Genomic DNA, 14,655 nt, shown 5'->3' on the forward strand with positions numbered 1-14,655 from the left:
CTAACATGCCATACGAGTTCTGAATCCATAAAAGCTACAAATCCTAAGTTATATGCAAACATCTCAGGTAATAGTGTTTACAAACTCATATGCAATAAAACACATGTAAATAGTAAACACAGCATGCGAGTAATCAAAGAATGCACAGGGACAACCACTTATGATCAATAAAATACAAGGATATTTCAGCTTTGCCCTATGGTTTTTGGGATCAGATGGCTTAGAAGAGACAGAAGGATGTTCTGACACTCACAAGTAACCTTTCTGTTTCCTGACAGCCCCGAGGGAATGAAAGGGACTAAATGGATTCAAATAAGCACAGGAACTGGGGCGGAAAAGGATGTTTACAGGTGACTGATTGCTGTGTGTGTGGACACCTGTGTGTGCAACAGACTCAGATCTTTAGAGTATTCATGAGTACATTAAAGGCATATGATTTAGAATACTAAAAATGGATATTATTAACAAAGAATCTTCGCTGGAACCCATGGAGATCTCCTTGAAGCACCGCCCAGAAGCAAGTGACCAAGGAGTCCAGTTATCTAAGTAGTGTTTGTACTACATCAAAAGGGAGGGACAAAACAGAAATGGAGAGGTCTTCAGTTAGAGAGCGTAGGGCCCCAGACGCAGAAATAGGTACAGAAGCTCCTGGGCCCAAGAAACTGGCTCTCAAAATTTTCCATAACTTGTTAGTACATGGACCATTTCTTTCTTCATTCACTCAACAAGCATCAATAACCAAATATGGCTGCCAAGTGATAACCAAGAGCAACAGCGATGATGGTGAAAAGAAACAAACCACAGGGGGGTTGGGGAAAAAAAAGCTCCAATGCTGCTGTTGCTTTGAAAAAGTGCCCCTGCCATGGGTCTATTTTTTTTTTTAAGGTAAGTTAGTAAGTAGATTACTGTCCCTTCAAATGACTTCTTAAGTCATGCAAGAATTTGTTTACTTTTTTTTTTCTTTTGGACAATGCCTACTGTAGAGGGCTAATTTTTCTCTTCTATTCAATTACAAAAAAAAGATCAGAAGAGAGTACCTTATTCTTTGGAGTATCTTTGACACCTATAATCTGGGATTGTAGCAATGGTCAAATGCAGGCTGATGAATAGACCTTTCTGTGTACTAAATCAAAAGCATGTCTAAGGGAGAAGAGGGAAGGCAACTTCTGATCATACACAAGTAAACAGAATACTTTAACGTGGACAGGGCATAGAACATTAGCTCCCCGGGAACTCAGCATGGGACACCTCCTTTAGCTGCCTCATATGAGAATCAGAAACTGTGGCAAGAACACTTTCACGTTCCGCGGTCGTATGCCACTCCAAAGTAAGGAGGGAGGAATTGGACTGTGTGCCTAGATAATTCATGCAGCTAGAATTTAAAAGGTCTTTTTGTTTGATCTGTTAGTAAAATGCTTCTGTTTTCTACTTTTTTGTCTATATTAATAGACCATAACTGAGGCGTACCGAGAGAGATGGTGGGCAAGTTGCAACAAAGTTGTGATCAAAAGTCGTAAGTTTGACCTAAACATCCTTCTGCCTTGGGAAGAAAGTCCAGCTCATCATCTGCAGTGTTTTAAATGTGATATTTAGCAGACATTACTATATATAAAATAGATAAACAACAGGGTCCTAACTGTACAGAACCAGGAACTATATTCAACATCTTGTAATAATCTATAATGGAAAAAATATGAAAAGGAAGATATGTGTGTGTGTGTGTGTGTATAACTGAATCACTGTGCTGTACACCAGAAAATAACACAACATTGTAAATACTATACTTCAATTAAAAATATAAATGTGATATTCAATTTGCTGAAATGGGGAGAGACCAAAATAAATGGACAATTTTTGCTGTTTACTGATCAGGCCTGTCTTTCTACAATTCATACAAGTCCTGATAATGGAAAGAAGAGTCTTTCCACAGATCACTCATCCACTCTGAGTGATCAGAACCAAAGGTCTAGGAGCTCTACGGCTTGGTCTTTATCTCCTTCTGTGTCTTACCTTCCTAAGAGGCTCCGGATCATTTTCCAAAGGCCACCTCCAGCCCTACCCCTCTGTGAAGCCTCTGGGATCTCTCAGGAGGCGGCAGACCCTGTGACACTTTCTAGTATGTATCATATGTACTTGTAACTTAATTTCTTCTGGGAGTGTGACATCTTGCCAATACTTGGAAGCCCTTTGATGGCAGAGGCCATTTCTCACAGTTCGTCTTGCTCACATCAACCATATGATGGGACACACCTGGAAACTCAATGTTACAGGTCAACTTGATTTTTCTTACTACCTTGATGCATGTGCACACGTGCACAAACACACACACACACACCCTTAGTCTTTTTTAAAACTTGGCGTTTCCCCTGGAGACGGCGACCTTGCCCACCTGTCATGGGACATTTTCAGCTGCTGAGTCTGCTGCTCGTGCGCGTTGATCAGGAGCTTCCGGAGCAGCTCGCACTGCTGGGTGAGGTGCAGGTCCCGGATCTCCTGCTCCTCCGCACTGTGCGTGTTGATCATGTCTGACCACTCCTTCGTGTGCTGTGCCACAATCTCTTTGACCTGCGGGGGGAAAAGGGGATGGTGCCACCTGGAATTCGGGTAGGAACTGAAAACACAGTATTAGCCACGCGTTTCAGATCCCTCCCACCACTATACTTGCTCAGTTGGTAGCTGCCTCTCTAACCTGCACAAAATATGTACTAATCCATGGGAATTGGGAAGCCATGCATTATTAAAATAGAGCAATGACTTCGGCGCTACCTGTTAACCGTGACCTGTTATTTCACTGCCTGACTTGCCCACACTCTGGTTTGTCTGGGCCTTGGGCTCCTTTACCAATTCTATCAAACTTCTCTTCATCACCTCCTGTTTTTCCAGCTTCACTTCCTCAAGGCCACAGGTCTGGAGAGAGAATTGTGTTCTCTTATTCCTTGATGATGACTTATCGTGTCAAACTTAACAGATGCTAGAGGAGAAAGCCTTCCCCTGCAAAGAGGAGCCACGCTCTCTGCACTGTGTGTAAGAACTAGAGTCTGTTTCTCTACCTCCTTGAATCTGGCTGACCTGTGACTGGCTTTAGCCAGAAGATAATAGCAAACGCGATGCCAGAAGATAATAGCAAACGCGATGCAAGCAGAAAACTCGGAAAGTGCATACCCTTTTCCTATGCCTGGAACCTCGAGGCTACCCTGTGACAAAGCCTGTGCTGGCCTGTTGGACGATGAGATGGCACGTAGTTAAAAACAATCAGCAGGCACCTACCCACCAGATAGCTGGGCGAGGCTGTCAATCCCAGCTGACAGTTGACACGTGTGAGCCCCACCAAAATTAGAAGAACTGTCAGCCCGAATTCTAACCCACTGAATTATGAACTATTACATGGTAGTTTCCTGAAGCCACTAAATTTGGGCAGGATATTTCATGTAGCAAAGCAAATTGAGACAGTGGCCAAGGTTTCTACTTTCCTATTTATTCAAAGCATTTAAAAATCATGGCATGTTGCATAGGCATTAATTCTCAAACAAAATATTCCAGTTCAGAAGAGAGAGACGGGGGAGAAACTCTCAAAGATACACGGCTTACTGCCTCAAGAGACTGCCTGGCAGAACAGACACAAAACACGCAGCGCCAAGGAGAACCTGATGAACTTGACCGCCTGGCTGGCCCAGGTATACAGCAGGGTCGCTGGGTGGATAACAGAGCTGCACGTAAACATACGTCCAGCTGGTTTGACAAACAGCAATACTTGGGAACTTTCTTTGACAGTTTCCTTTTCTTTTCTTTTCTAACTCTTATGGCTGGAAGAATTATTCATGTTCTTGACCAGAACTTGGTGCTCACTTCTCCAAAATGTCCACAGTCTTAATTAATGCCCCTAAGCTCCTACTTTCTTGTGTTTCGGGGGAAATACGAGTACTTCAGCTCATCTCCTAGAATCTCAGCTCTTGATTTGCTTTTTTTTTCCCATCCCAAATTCCACAGCAAAGTTAGGATGGAATGAGTATCAACGAGTTACTCAACTACCACTGTGGGTGGTTTTCTGTCTTACGTTCAATGTTACTTCTATGTTCTGTATTTTATACAGTATTTCCTTTTAGTCCATTTACTGTTTCCCTCAATGCCTCTGAGGCAGACAACATAGATATTGTTAGCATATGTCTACAAATCAAAGAAAAAGTGTTCCATGAAGCGGCTCTTCTCCAAGCCAGGGAGCCTGGAGCAAAGGCGAACCCCTAGGTCTCCTGACTTCCCAGACTTCCGCAGGTGTGGCTGTGAGTTCTGACTTAAACTAGGCGTGGCTTCTAAAAAATTACGAAATATCTTCTGCGAGCTGCTGCTGTAAAAATAAGCAATTTCTTACCTTAGATTTGTGATCTGATGTCAATGTCTGAATTTTAATTTCCGTTTCTTTTTTCATTTCGAGACAATTACTCCCCCTGAAAATGGAAAACCGCAAATGCATGCCCAGAGTTAGATATCTCGTCCCAGACCCAGGGGCCTTGGCTCCAAAGCCTTCCGATGAAGACAATTTGTTCATCAAACATGGGACGCCATGGCTCATTGTCAATCTGGGTTCTGTGAGTAATAGCTGCACACCTTACAAAATATCTGTGTCGTGATTACTCAATTCAACCAGTGCACAAAGAAACATTTCAGACCTAACAATTATTTCACTGTTAAAAGGGTTTGTTGTCAGAGTTTCCATTTTGGTTCCTGCTTTTCTTCCAGCTATTTTTCATTTATTCAATAATACACTATTTAGGATGAGAACGGAAAAACAGATCGGTCCTCCGCCTTGGAGTGAATTTTCAATTTTTTCCATTTTGGTTGTAAAGCCAGATTTTTTGTCTTTTACACATGCCAGCAAGGGAGAAAATAGTCTTTCCTGGCATCGCAGGGCAATTTTTGCTTCTTATTCTATTGTGAGTAGGAAATATATACCAGGCGATTGCCCAGCAACCATTACTGCTGATTTCAGGGATTATTTTTTCCTTTTGGAATATCCCTATCATTGCTGAAACCAGAACAGCTCCTGAGCTTCTGTCTTCAGCATATGTGCTCTGACTTATCATGGCCTGAATCAGAACATGTCAGCACATTATTCACGGAGAGGGTCTCTGAGGGGCACACTCTGAACGTGTGAGGGCTTTCGTCCAACCTACCACTTCTCAGCAGCTGGCACTGAGTGTGTTCCCCTCTACTCCTGTTACTCAGTGAGCTTGTGGCATTACAGAAACAGTCCCCTGGCTTAATTCTAGACAAAATCTTTCACAGTAAATGCAATGATAAGTTTTATTCAACAGTCTTATCTGTTGGCATAAGCAAAGGAGTCTTGTAAAAGTAAACATCAAAATTGCACTTTCCCCTCCTTGAGTGCATCAATCTTGTTATTTGGTTCCTGGCATTGCAAGCATGATTTCTGGAATTTTCCTAAATTTAGTTCACCCTTCCTTCTCCCCCTATTCACCTTAGAGGTACCTGAGTAGAAAAACCCATGAAAGACACAGTTATTATTTCACAAACTAACAGCTGTAGAACTTGAATAAAGTTCCCCTTTTCCACTTCAGTCGCTCCCTTCAGCTGAGCGAGTGGCTTATTTTCCAGGAATAATTTTTAATGATGTACGCACAGTCAAGACTAAGTTCTTCCTTGGCCTTGAACCGGCCGCTGAACTGTGGGGACAGACAAAATACAAAAAGGAGGGAGACAGTACTTACCCCTTCTTCTTCATTGCCTTCTCCAGGGTTTTCTCGTGAGTCGACTTCTCTTTGTCGTACTGCGCCACGATCTTGTCCACTTGAGTGCAGTGTAACTTCTGCATCGTACTGTGCTCCTGAACAGGCAAATCTGCAGTTACATGCTGGACGCGCAGCGCAGCTGGTAAACTTCATTCTATGTTAGGCTGGCATAATTTTCACCAGCTCTTTCAGAGTCTTGGTTTGAAAATCAAGGAGGAACTGAGTCTGAGAACTGGAAAGACTTCCAATCTCCTGCCCAACCCAAGACTTTCTTGTAGCCTCATAAGGTAACAAGGGAGTCTCTCCAGCCTCCATCCAATGAACATGCCCACCTCAAAAGGCAGCTCTGCCCATGTGGGCAACACCAATCATCCCAAAGTTCTTTCTTGTGCACGTTATCTGTCTCCATGGAACCTCCAGACATCCATCTTTGTTCCACTGTCTGAGTTATCACATTAGTCTACTGCCCCTTCCACACCCTGCTCCCCAAATACCCAAGGTCAGCCGCCATATTTCTTCTCTTTTACGTGCTAAATATAACTCTATCACTGGGCGTATTTTTGAAGGTCTTGAACACCACCACTATACAATGAGAACTGCCACTGTGGTTGTCACTGTCAGCCCATTCTGACTCCCCCTCATGTGATATCTTCACCACCTTCCTCATCTGGATGCATTCACAAGCCTGACAGAATGCTCAGGAGCTCTGGCCCTCAGCCATTCAGGTATTTAAAATATTTTTCCATCTGCTTCCTTCAATCACTGAAACTGGGGACCACCATGCTCTGAAAATAATGTTCCTCTATAAACATTATCTCTTCCTGATAATTTGGCCACAGGCAGTGACTTATCTGAAGTCACATTTCTTTAGCTGCTTAGGCCCTAAGCACAGAGGAAAACAGCACAGCAGTAAGATCCATGCTAAGATAATATTGACGTTATCTCCTGCTCTTATTCTTGAGAAACTTAGAGACATGAGATGGTATTTGAGTCTGGGATGGACAGACTTTGTTCAGGTTCTGTAATTACCCTCACAGTCACATTCCCTTTTGCTTATTTTTTAAGTAACAAAAGTGAGCGACCAAATTTTTAAAAAAAATTAATTTTTTCTAAGGTAGGCTCAACTTTAACTGAATTCATGAATAAAAGATTTTATAAAATATAAATGGGGATGGGGTTTTTAACTTTACCAAGATTTCCTTAATTTCCTACTGCTGTTAGCAAATTAAGACAAGGCTTGATCCTCAGTTCATTTGTACACAAATTCTTCAGAAGTGTATTTGTGCTCAAGGTCGCAGCATTCCTTTCTGGTGCATTAATGCACTTGGGAGAAGGCGGGGAGGAGGGTGGGATGGTTCTTGGAACAGGACCTGACGATGTGCACAATTGGGGTGATCCAAGGTGATGTGACTTTGCTCTGGATTTGGGGTCAGAGAACTATATATAACAATGTCTTGCTTAATTCATGGTTGAAATCCCTCATAGATCCAGTCATGAGGGTACTTATCAATGTTTGTGCCTTTTTCTGTTAAAAACACATTTCAGTCACAGCCTCTGCACTGGGTTAAGGATATGGACAGTCTCAGGTCTTGGACAAGACACTTACCCTCTCAGTCTGTTCATCTTTCTAATTGGGATCATGACACCTAGCGCTGTTATGATTAAAAGTAAATATAAATTAAATCATATTTCAAATGCCTGTTGCACCTTATTTGAAATATAGTGATACACAAACCTACTTATATTATTCAATACTCACAACAACACACAGAGTGACCAGGTAGAAGGAAGAACAACCAGAGAGATTAGATCAATAAACCTTTCCTCCAAGCTTCACTTACTGCACAGGAATAGATTCACACGCCAATGTATCCTTATTTAAATGGATTTAGCTGCCCTTGCATTGTCGTGGGATAAAAAGAAACACTAAAAGGCCCTACGACTAGCCTTCCTGCTAAGATGTGGGAGTCATCGTGCCTGTCTCGCACATACATTAATTTTCCTGGACAAACAAATCAGGGGCTCTCTGCAAGTCTAGAATAAACCATTTTTAGAGGTGCCACGTTCCTGTGTCTCTTGCAAATATCACTGAAAGGAAGGCGGAGAAGGCTGTTTCTTTAAATAGTCTAGCGCAGCACAAGGAGAAAAAGAGGCTTTGAGGATCGGAGGTAAGCTGACACAAGATTATTGCTTAAGGAAGTGTTCTGGTGAACCTGATTAACCCAATTAGACATAAGGAATGAGGCTGTTAGTACATAAAGGTATTCATGATGGGTTCAGGTACAGAATATTACGCTCTTCAAGGGCAAGGAAACTTTTTTTTTTCTGCCAGTACAGGGCTCAAAGCTTGGTACAAAGCAGATTTGATACATATTTGTTGCATGAATAAGACAATTTGCAATGGAAACCAGCAGGAGGGCTTGGATCCCAGTCCCCGCAACGTAATTACTACCCCAGTGGCCTTGTGTAACGCATGCAGTTCTTTCCAGGCTTCAATTTCTTCATTAGAAAACTGAACAAGATCACTTTGCTCAGCCTAATTCATGGTTCTGAGCTGCAAGTCACCTGATGTATACAGAAATAATTTGGAAAACTAGAAGCATCTTGAATTAAGATGATTACAATGAACAAATACAAGGAACAAGAAAGCTCCCCTTGAAACGTGATCCCTGTGTCTCTCTCTGCGCTCAAAACTCCACCCCTGGGTTGTAGGCAGCAAGTACGGAAGTGTTTTGGGATAATCTGTTTCCCAGACATCACTTCATCTTTCAAAAAGGAACGGGGGTCCTAATGACCGATTGTCGCGTGACAGGGGTCGAGCCTCAGCTTTCTGTTGTATAAACTGAAGGAGCCAGGAAATGACCTCTAAGCTTATTTTAACTTAAAAAAAAAATCTACCAATGATTTCATTCTTTCTGTACATTTATTCCTCCCAAATGTTCCAGTTAAGATCGACTTTTAAGTCAACACACTTCATTTTGGTACTCTTGACCTGAATGAAGTACAGCTTTTGGCAGGATCTGTCTGTTTCTTACTGAATTTGAGAGTAAATTCAGCTTCTTTGAGGGAAACATTTATGGGCGTGGATCATCACACCACGGATGCTGCTGAAACACCTGGGTCAATCGTGTTTGTTCAGCACACAACTCTGGGATCACCGGTAAGCTGCCTTTGAGGGTGCTTGCTCTGTCTCTGCCCCTTTCTACCTCGTAACAGGTGGTAGGTCGGCTCCTGACTTCTTATCGAAAACTACAGTTGATGAGTTTAACAGCAGTCTTGGTGTTATCAGCAAAACTGCATAGCAAAGAGCAAATTTTCCATAAGCAGCTTTGCCGAAATGCCAAATTTTGGTTGGTTTCTCAGGTATTTTATTTGACTCTTCCAGTGGCGATGTTGCAACCTGGTGGCCTAAGAGATGCATCTAGTTGTTTTTGTTGTTGTTTTTTGTTTTTTCCCTGCCTACTTGGTGTTTCAATGGAAGATTAAATTAGTGGTCCATATTAAAGAAGAGGAAATTCATATAAGATTTCAGATTCTGTGGTTCTCCTTTAGAGAATGAAGCTGGCCCACAGACTCTCAAGGCACCAATGGTGGGAACGGAGTCTGACTTGCCCTTTGGATGGGAATGGGGGCTCTCTGTTTTCCAAACCTGGCCAACTTCCCTCATTGACTTTTACCTCATTTGAGTTGTAATTCCTCTTCTAATGTGTTATTGGGGATATTCACCCAAAGCTGGCTTTAAATTTTTTGGCTCCAAGGATCTGACCACACCTGACAGTTGAAAACCACACCAGCTGTTAACGAAAGCATCCCTGCTGAGCCCTGCGCTGGAGTGGGCTCGCTGTTCATCAGTGCTGCTCTTTCCTTGTCTCATCTAATGGACACTTGCAAACCATTCCACAAGTTTCTATTTCAAATCGAAGAGGTGGTTCTAGAACGTGAGAGACAAGTACAACTGCCAGCTGCATTCAGAGGGTCAAAAGCAACTGAGCACTGCCGGTCTCCAAAATCTAGGCATGTCCGCTAGCACCCTGATCTCATTTGGGGCTCAAATGGTCATTCCTCCCATCTTTTCTTCTCACTATCCTAACAGCAGAGCTCACACCTACTTCAATGGTTCTCTTTTGTAAATGGTAGATCCTCAGATACACACCACTATTCCTTCTCCAATGTGCAGCCAACCTTCAAGTTTGGAAATAGGCTCTCTCACAGACCATGGATTTCTTAAGCCACTAGGTTAAGTGAACCACATTCTGTTTCCCTTTAGGTCTGAGAAGTGGCATGATTTACCCAGGCTGATATGGTAGAGATGAGAATACCTTACAGTCACTGAACATGGACTAGGTCCTGGGCTTTGCTCTTAGCTGCCATGTACCACAGCTGACCCATGGGTGCGACGGCTGGGAAGGCGCAGCTCAGGCCACCTTCCTTCCTTGATAGGTTATTTTATAACCTAATTTGGGGTGGCAAACCTTAGCCTCATCTTAGGGGGCTTCATAACCGTTAAAAAGGGTTATATGAATATTGTCTCAAAGAAAGACTAGAGAAAAATTCTCATGATTGCTTAACAACAGGGACAACAAGGCAATACTTGTCTTTTAAGGAGGCCCGCTCTGCCTCTTGCAGGCAATTTGTGGGGTTTCCAGTAAGGGGCTGAGGGACAGTAAAGAGTGCTGAATAATCCTAAATAAACGGTTTTCAAAGTTTAGTGTGCACAGGAGAAGAGCTTATTTAAAATGTATTCCCTAGACTTCTCCTTGGAAATTATAACTACGTCTCCAATGGGCACAAAAATATGCATTTTTATGAAGCCTCTTGGCCCAAGGATCACATGTTGAAAAACCAGTCCCAAAGGAAGCCAGGATATTTGTGCCCTGAAGACTCACAATTCCTCCTGAAACTCTTAAATTAGGACCATCAAGAAGTAGATATGTGAAAAAGAATATGAAAAGGAATATATGCAGGTGTATGTATGACCAAAACGTTATGCTGTACACCAGAAATTGACACAACATGGTAAACTGACTATACTTCAATTTAAAAGATGTGTGGGAATAAAAACTAATGTTGGAAAACTTAGAGGCAACCCAGTACAGTGAATAAGAGCTTGAGTTCTGGAGTCAGACAGAATTTTGATTCAAATCCTGGCTCCACCATTTAAAAACAAGGTGACTGAGTCAAGCTTTGTTTAAATGTAAATTATCTCATCTGGCAAGTGATTGGAAGACTGTTTGCAAGAAGGACCACAATTATTTCCCTCTCTGTATTCAACTTCCTTTGCAATATGACTTTGTTGCTCCTCCTGCCAAGAGGTGGAGTCCTCATCCCTTGAACGTGGGCCAGCCTTATGATTAGCAGTAGCCAAGAGAAGGAGGTGGACGTGATGGTGTGCCAGTTCTGAGCTGAGGCCTTGAGAAATTTTACGTGCTTCTGCCTGTTCTCTTGGGACCCCTGCCATGTGAACAAGCCTGGACTAACCTGCTGAAGATGAGAGACCACATAAAGCAGAGAGAAAAGGGCTCAGCAGAAGCCTTCCTAAGTTAGCCAGAAGTACCCCCACATCTGCCCACCACCTGCCAAAGTGGTAGTGACAGCAGATGCACAAGTGAACCTAGATGAGACCAGAAGAATCATCCAGCTGAACTCAGCCCAAACTGCTGACCCACAGAATTGTGAGATAAATAAATGGTGGTTGTTTTAAGTCACTAAATTTGAGAATATTTGTTACCCAGCAGAAGCTAACTGAGACAAGTTAATATATAATTATAGCACCCTTTTCTATAATTGTTATAAGACTAAGAATAAATGCTTAAGTAAACCTCAATATATATTAGCTAGTCTTCCCATTTTAAAAGTATTGACAGATAGAAGAATTAATATTAGGGCAAACAAGATCAAACGGTATTCAGGCACAAAGTGTGTCCAGTGTGAACAGATTCGCTACATCCTCCAACCTCCTAGACCAGTTTTTATTTTTTTCAGTTTTGAAGACAAGTGTGCTAGCTGAGTAGACCTCACTATCTATTAGGCAAGAAAATATTCATATAGACCCTTAATCTTAGAATTTGGCTCAGATGAGACAGTGGAAAATATTAGGGAACTACCATAGATGGCAAAATTACAGAAAGTTAATAGAGAGGAAAGTCTAGCTATTTGATAATAATTATTTGCAAAGCCCTTGGACAGTTCAAGTAGAGGAAAAGCACTTCACTATAACCACCATTAATGAGTTACACTGCTCTGGGCATGGGACTTACTTCCGTGAATTTCATTTTATTCATGTCTAAAATGTGGATGGCACCATTCAGGTTTCTGGGATGCTGTGAGCATTTTAAGAATGTATATAAAATGTGCAACCTGGCCATATAACTCAGGGGTTAGAGCACTGGTCTTGTAAAATGTGTAACACAAAAGAGGCACAAAATAAGTGTCAGCTTTATATAGTAGTAGTAGTTCTATATAAAAAGACTATAGAACTCAGAGTTTGTAAATTATACTGTAAAAGGAGGCTGAATAGAAAAGTGGGTCCCCTGTGTATTTAATGTGGGAGAAGGAATTCATTCATAAGCTTATAATCATGTTTGTGACTTGAACTTCTGAAGTACACGAGGATACAGACTATAAGCCATGAAATGCATTTGTCTGCTCAGAAATGCTTCCAAAAGGCGTTCTGAAAAGCAACAGGCAAGCACCGCCTATTTCAGTGTGCAGTTTTGCTCTGTTACTCGACCTAAGGAATTTTGAAAGCTCCCTCCAAAAAAATGTACACTAAAGCTGTTGTGAAAATCCATACAAATTTAGATGGTAGGATTTAGGGAGATTTAAAAATTTCCTTTTAAGCTTTGGTTCTCTTATAATGTGGGGCTCCAGGAAGCTTGAGGTTGTTGCTGCAAATGAAGGCAACTTGGATTCTTTCAGTCATATTGGATTTACTAGTTACTAAATATTAGTATTTCCTTGCCAACAAGCATAAAGAAAATGGAAGGAATGCAGCTCAATGCCATCAGAGGTGGCCAGGAAGAGCTTTCCAAGCTACCTCTCAGTTGTCTCATGGGAAAATAATACTTCACTTGCCATTGACTGAATGTTTGTGCTCCTTCCCGCTCCAAATTCACATGTGGAAGTCCGGATCCTCAATGCATAGGGAGGTGGCAACTCTGGGAAGTGGCTAGGTCAAGAGGGTGAGGCCCTCACGAATGGGATTAGTGCCCTTATGAGAAGAGACAGGAAGGACAGGAACGCTCTCCACACCACGTGAGGAGCTGTAAGAAGGAGATCGGCTGCACACCAGGACGGAAGCCCTCATCAGACCTGCTGCACCTGGACCTTGGACTTCCAGCCTCCAGAACTGCGAGAAAGAAATCAGCGTTTCAGCCAGCAGCTCCGTGCTGATCTGTCACGGCAGCCCAAGTGACTAAGACACCAGCTTTGCCACTTTTCTGATTACACAGATGGCCCTGTTAACCGATCTGAGGCAGTCTGAATGCAAAGGTTCAGACAAGGGAATCAGCAGACTCCTCTGCTCAGTGTTTCACAGGGCAAGTTCTAAAGACTCAGGGAGCATCCTTCCTTAGCAGCTGTGCAGGTAACCAGCATATTGACGTTGTCCAATGTAGACAGAGATTTACATAATGTCCCGTGTGCTGCCACTGCCTTTGATGCAATGAGGGTGCCTATTTACTTACTGAAGCATCCAATATCCTCCACAGAGTACTGCAGTAAGAGTATGGGTTCCAGACTCAGGAAAAGTTGGGTTCTAACACTGGCTCTGTTACTCTCTAATGCTGGGGCATTACTGAAATTGCTTAACGTCTCTGATGTTACCTTCCAACATGCGCAAGATGGGGACTTGGAATCTGCCTTACAGGGTGGAGAGTGTCAGATGAGGTGGTAACTGTAACGTGTTGAGCACAGCATCCGGAAGATACGTGGCATGCAAAAATTCTAGATGGTATTATTATTCTTATTATTATCAGACACAGTATATTTCCTGGTCATGCCTCAAGGAAGTATTAAATGAGTGTGAGGCCAAAATGTTTACATTTTCAAGCAGCCCAAAGGCCACTGAGAAACCTGCCTCAATGACACAGACCCAGTTTAAATGTAAGGAAAATCTGGTGGGAGATGCCTTGCCGTAGGGGTACCAGCTCCACTCCTAATAACTAAAGTCACTGAAGGTGCATTCTCATTTCCTTTTCTCTCCCTTTTCTGTTCCCTTTCCATATCCCAGGTTGTTGCCAATGACCAACAGAACTGAAATCACCACTTTAGCTCTGTCTCCAATAGTCCCACACTTAGAAAAATCTGTGGCAAGCTTTCCATACGAGCAGTGAAAGGAACTGCATTGCATAAAATTGAAAATTCGAGCAGTCTTTAAAGTGATTCCTGTACCAGCAAATCCAATAATGCAGGGAATATTACTAGGTCAGGAAGAAGCCACATTTCTCAAAGGAGCACAAACTATCAAAGAAATGACAGTGTTCCCGGCCATGCTCCCTGTATCTTAGCATCTGGAGTGAGTCAGGGGTACATCACTCAAGTCCAGCTCTGCAGGCCACACCTTGTTTTGAGGATTGGGTCAGGGCTTAAGGAAGTGAGAACACAAGATTAAAAGAACTCAGAAGTCCTTTTGAGCTAGGGCATTATATTTTTCTTACTCTCCTTGCCCTCAGTTAAGGAAGAGAACACATTTAGACTTCCAGCAGCAGCAGCTGTTGGGGTACATCTTAGAAAGGAACGAGGGATCATGTTTTTCTCCTTTTGTTGTGAGGGGAGACTCAAAAGCAGGTGGGGTCTAAGAATCGGGAAGTTTTTCAACCTACGTGAGAGTTCCTGGGGCCACCTCCTGCTGTCCTCTTAAATTTGCAACCAACTTATAAATTTCTCATGATCACTGTTCAAAAGACCTCTT

General features: G+C 42.5%; 1 protein-coding gene across 7 annotated transcripts in view; it reads right to left on the bottom strand.

Moving 5' to 3' along the window:
- The window catches only part of PLCB4 (phospholipase C beta 4), a 384,413-nt gene that overhangs the window by 12,074 nt on the left and 357,684 nt on the right, over positions 1–14,655 (bottom strand). For all 7 annotated transcript variants that reach the window (XM_032461834.1, XM_032461837.1, XM_032461836.1 and 4 more), the window contains 3 exons: positions 5,724–5,839; positions 4,367–4,442; positions 2,390–2,565 (listed from right to left, as the gene is read on the bottom strand). In XM_032461834.1, coding sequence (XP_032317725.1) covers positions 2,390–2,565; positions 4,367–4,442; positions 5,724–5,839 — 368 coding nt within the window. The remainder of the gene's footprint in view (positions 1–2,389; positions 2,566–4,366; positions 4,443–5,723; positions 5,840–14,655) is intronic.

This window comes from Camelus ferus, chromosome 19, assembly GCF_009834535.1.
Source record: "Camelus ferus isolate YT-003-E chromosome 19, BCGSAC_Cfer_1.0, whole genome shotgun sequence".
Lineage (NCBI taxonomy): Eukaryota > Metazoa > Chordata > Mammalia > Artiodactyla > Camelidae > Camelus > Camelus ferus.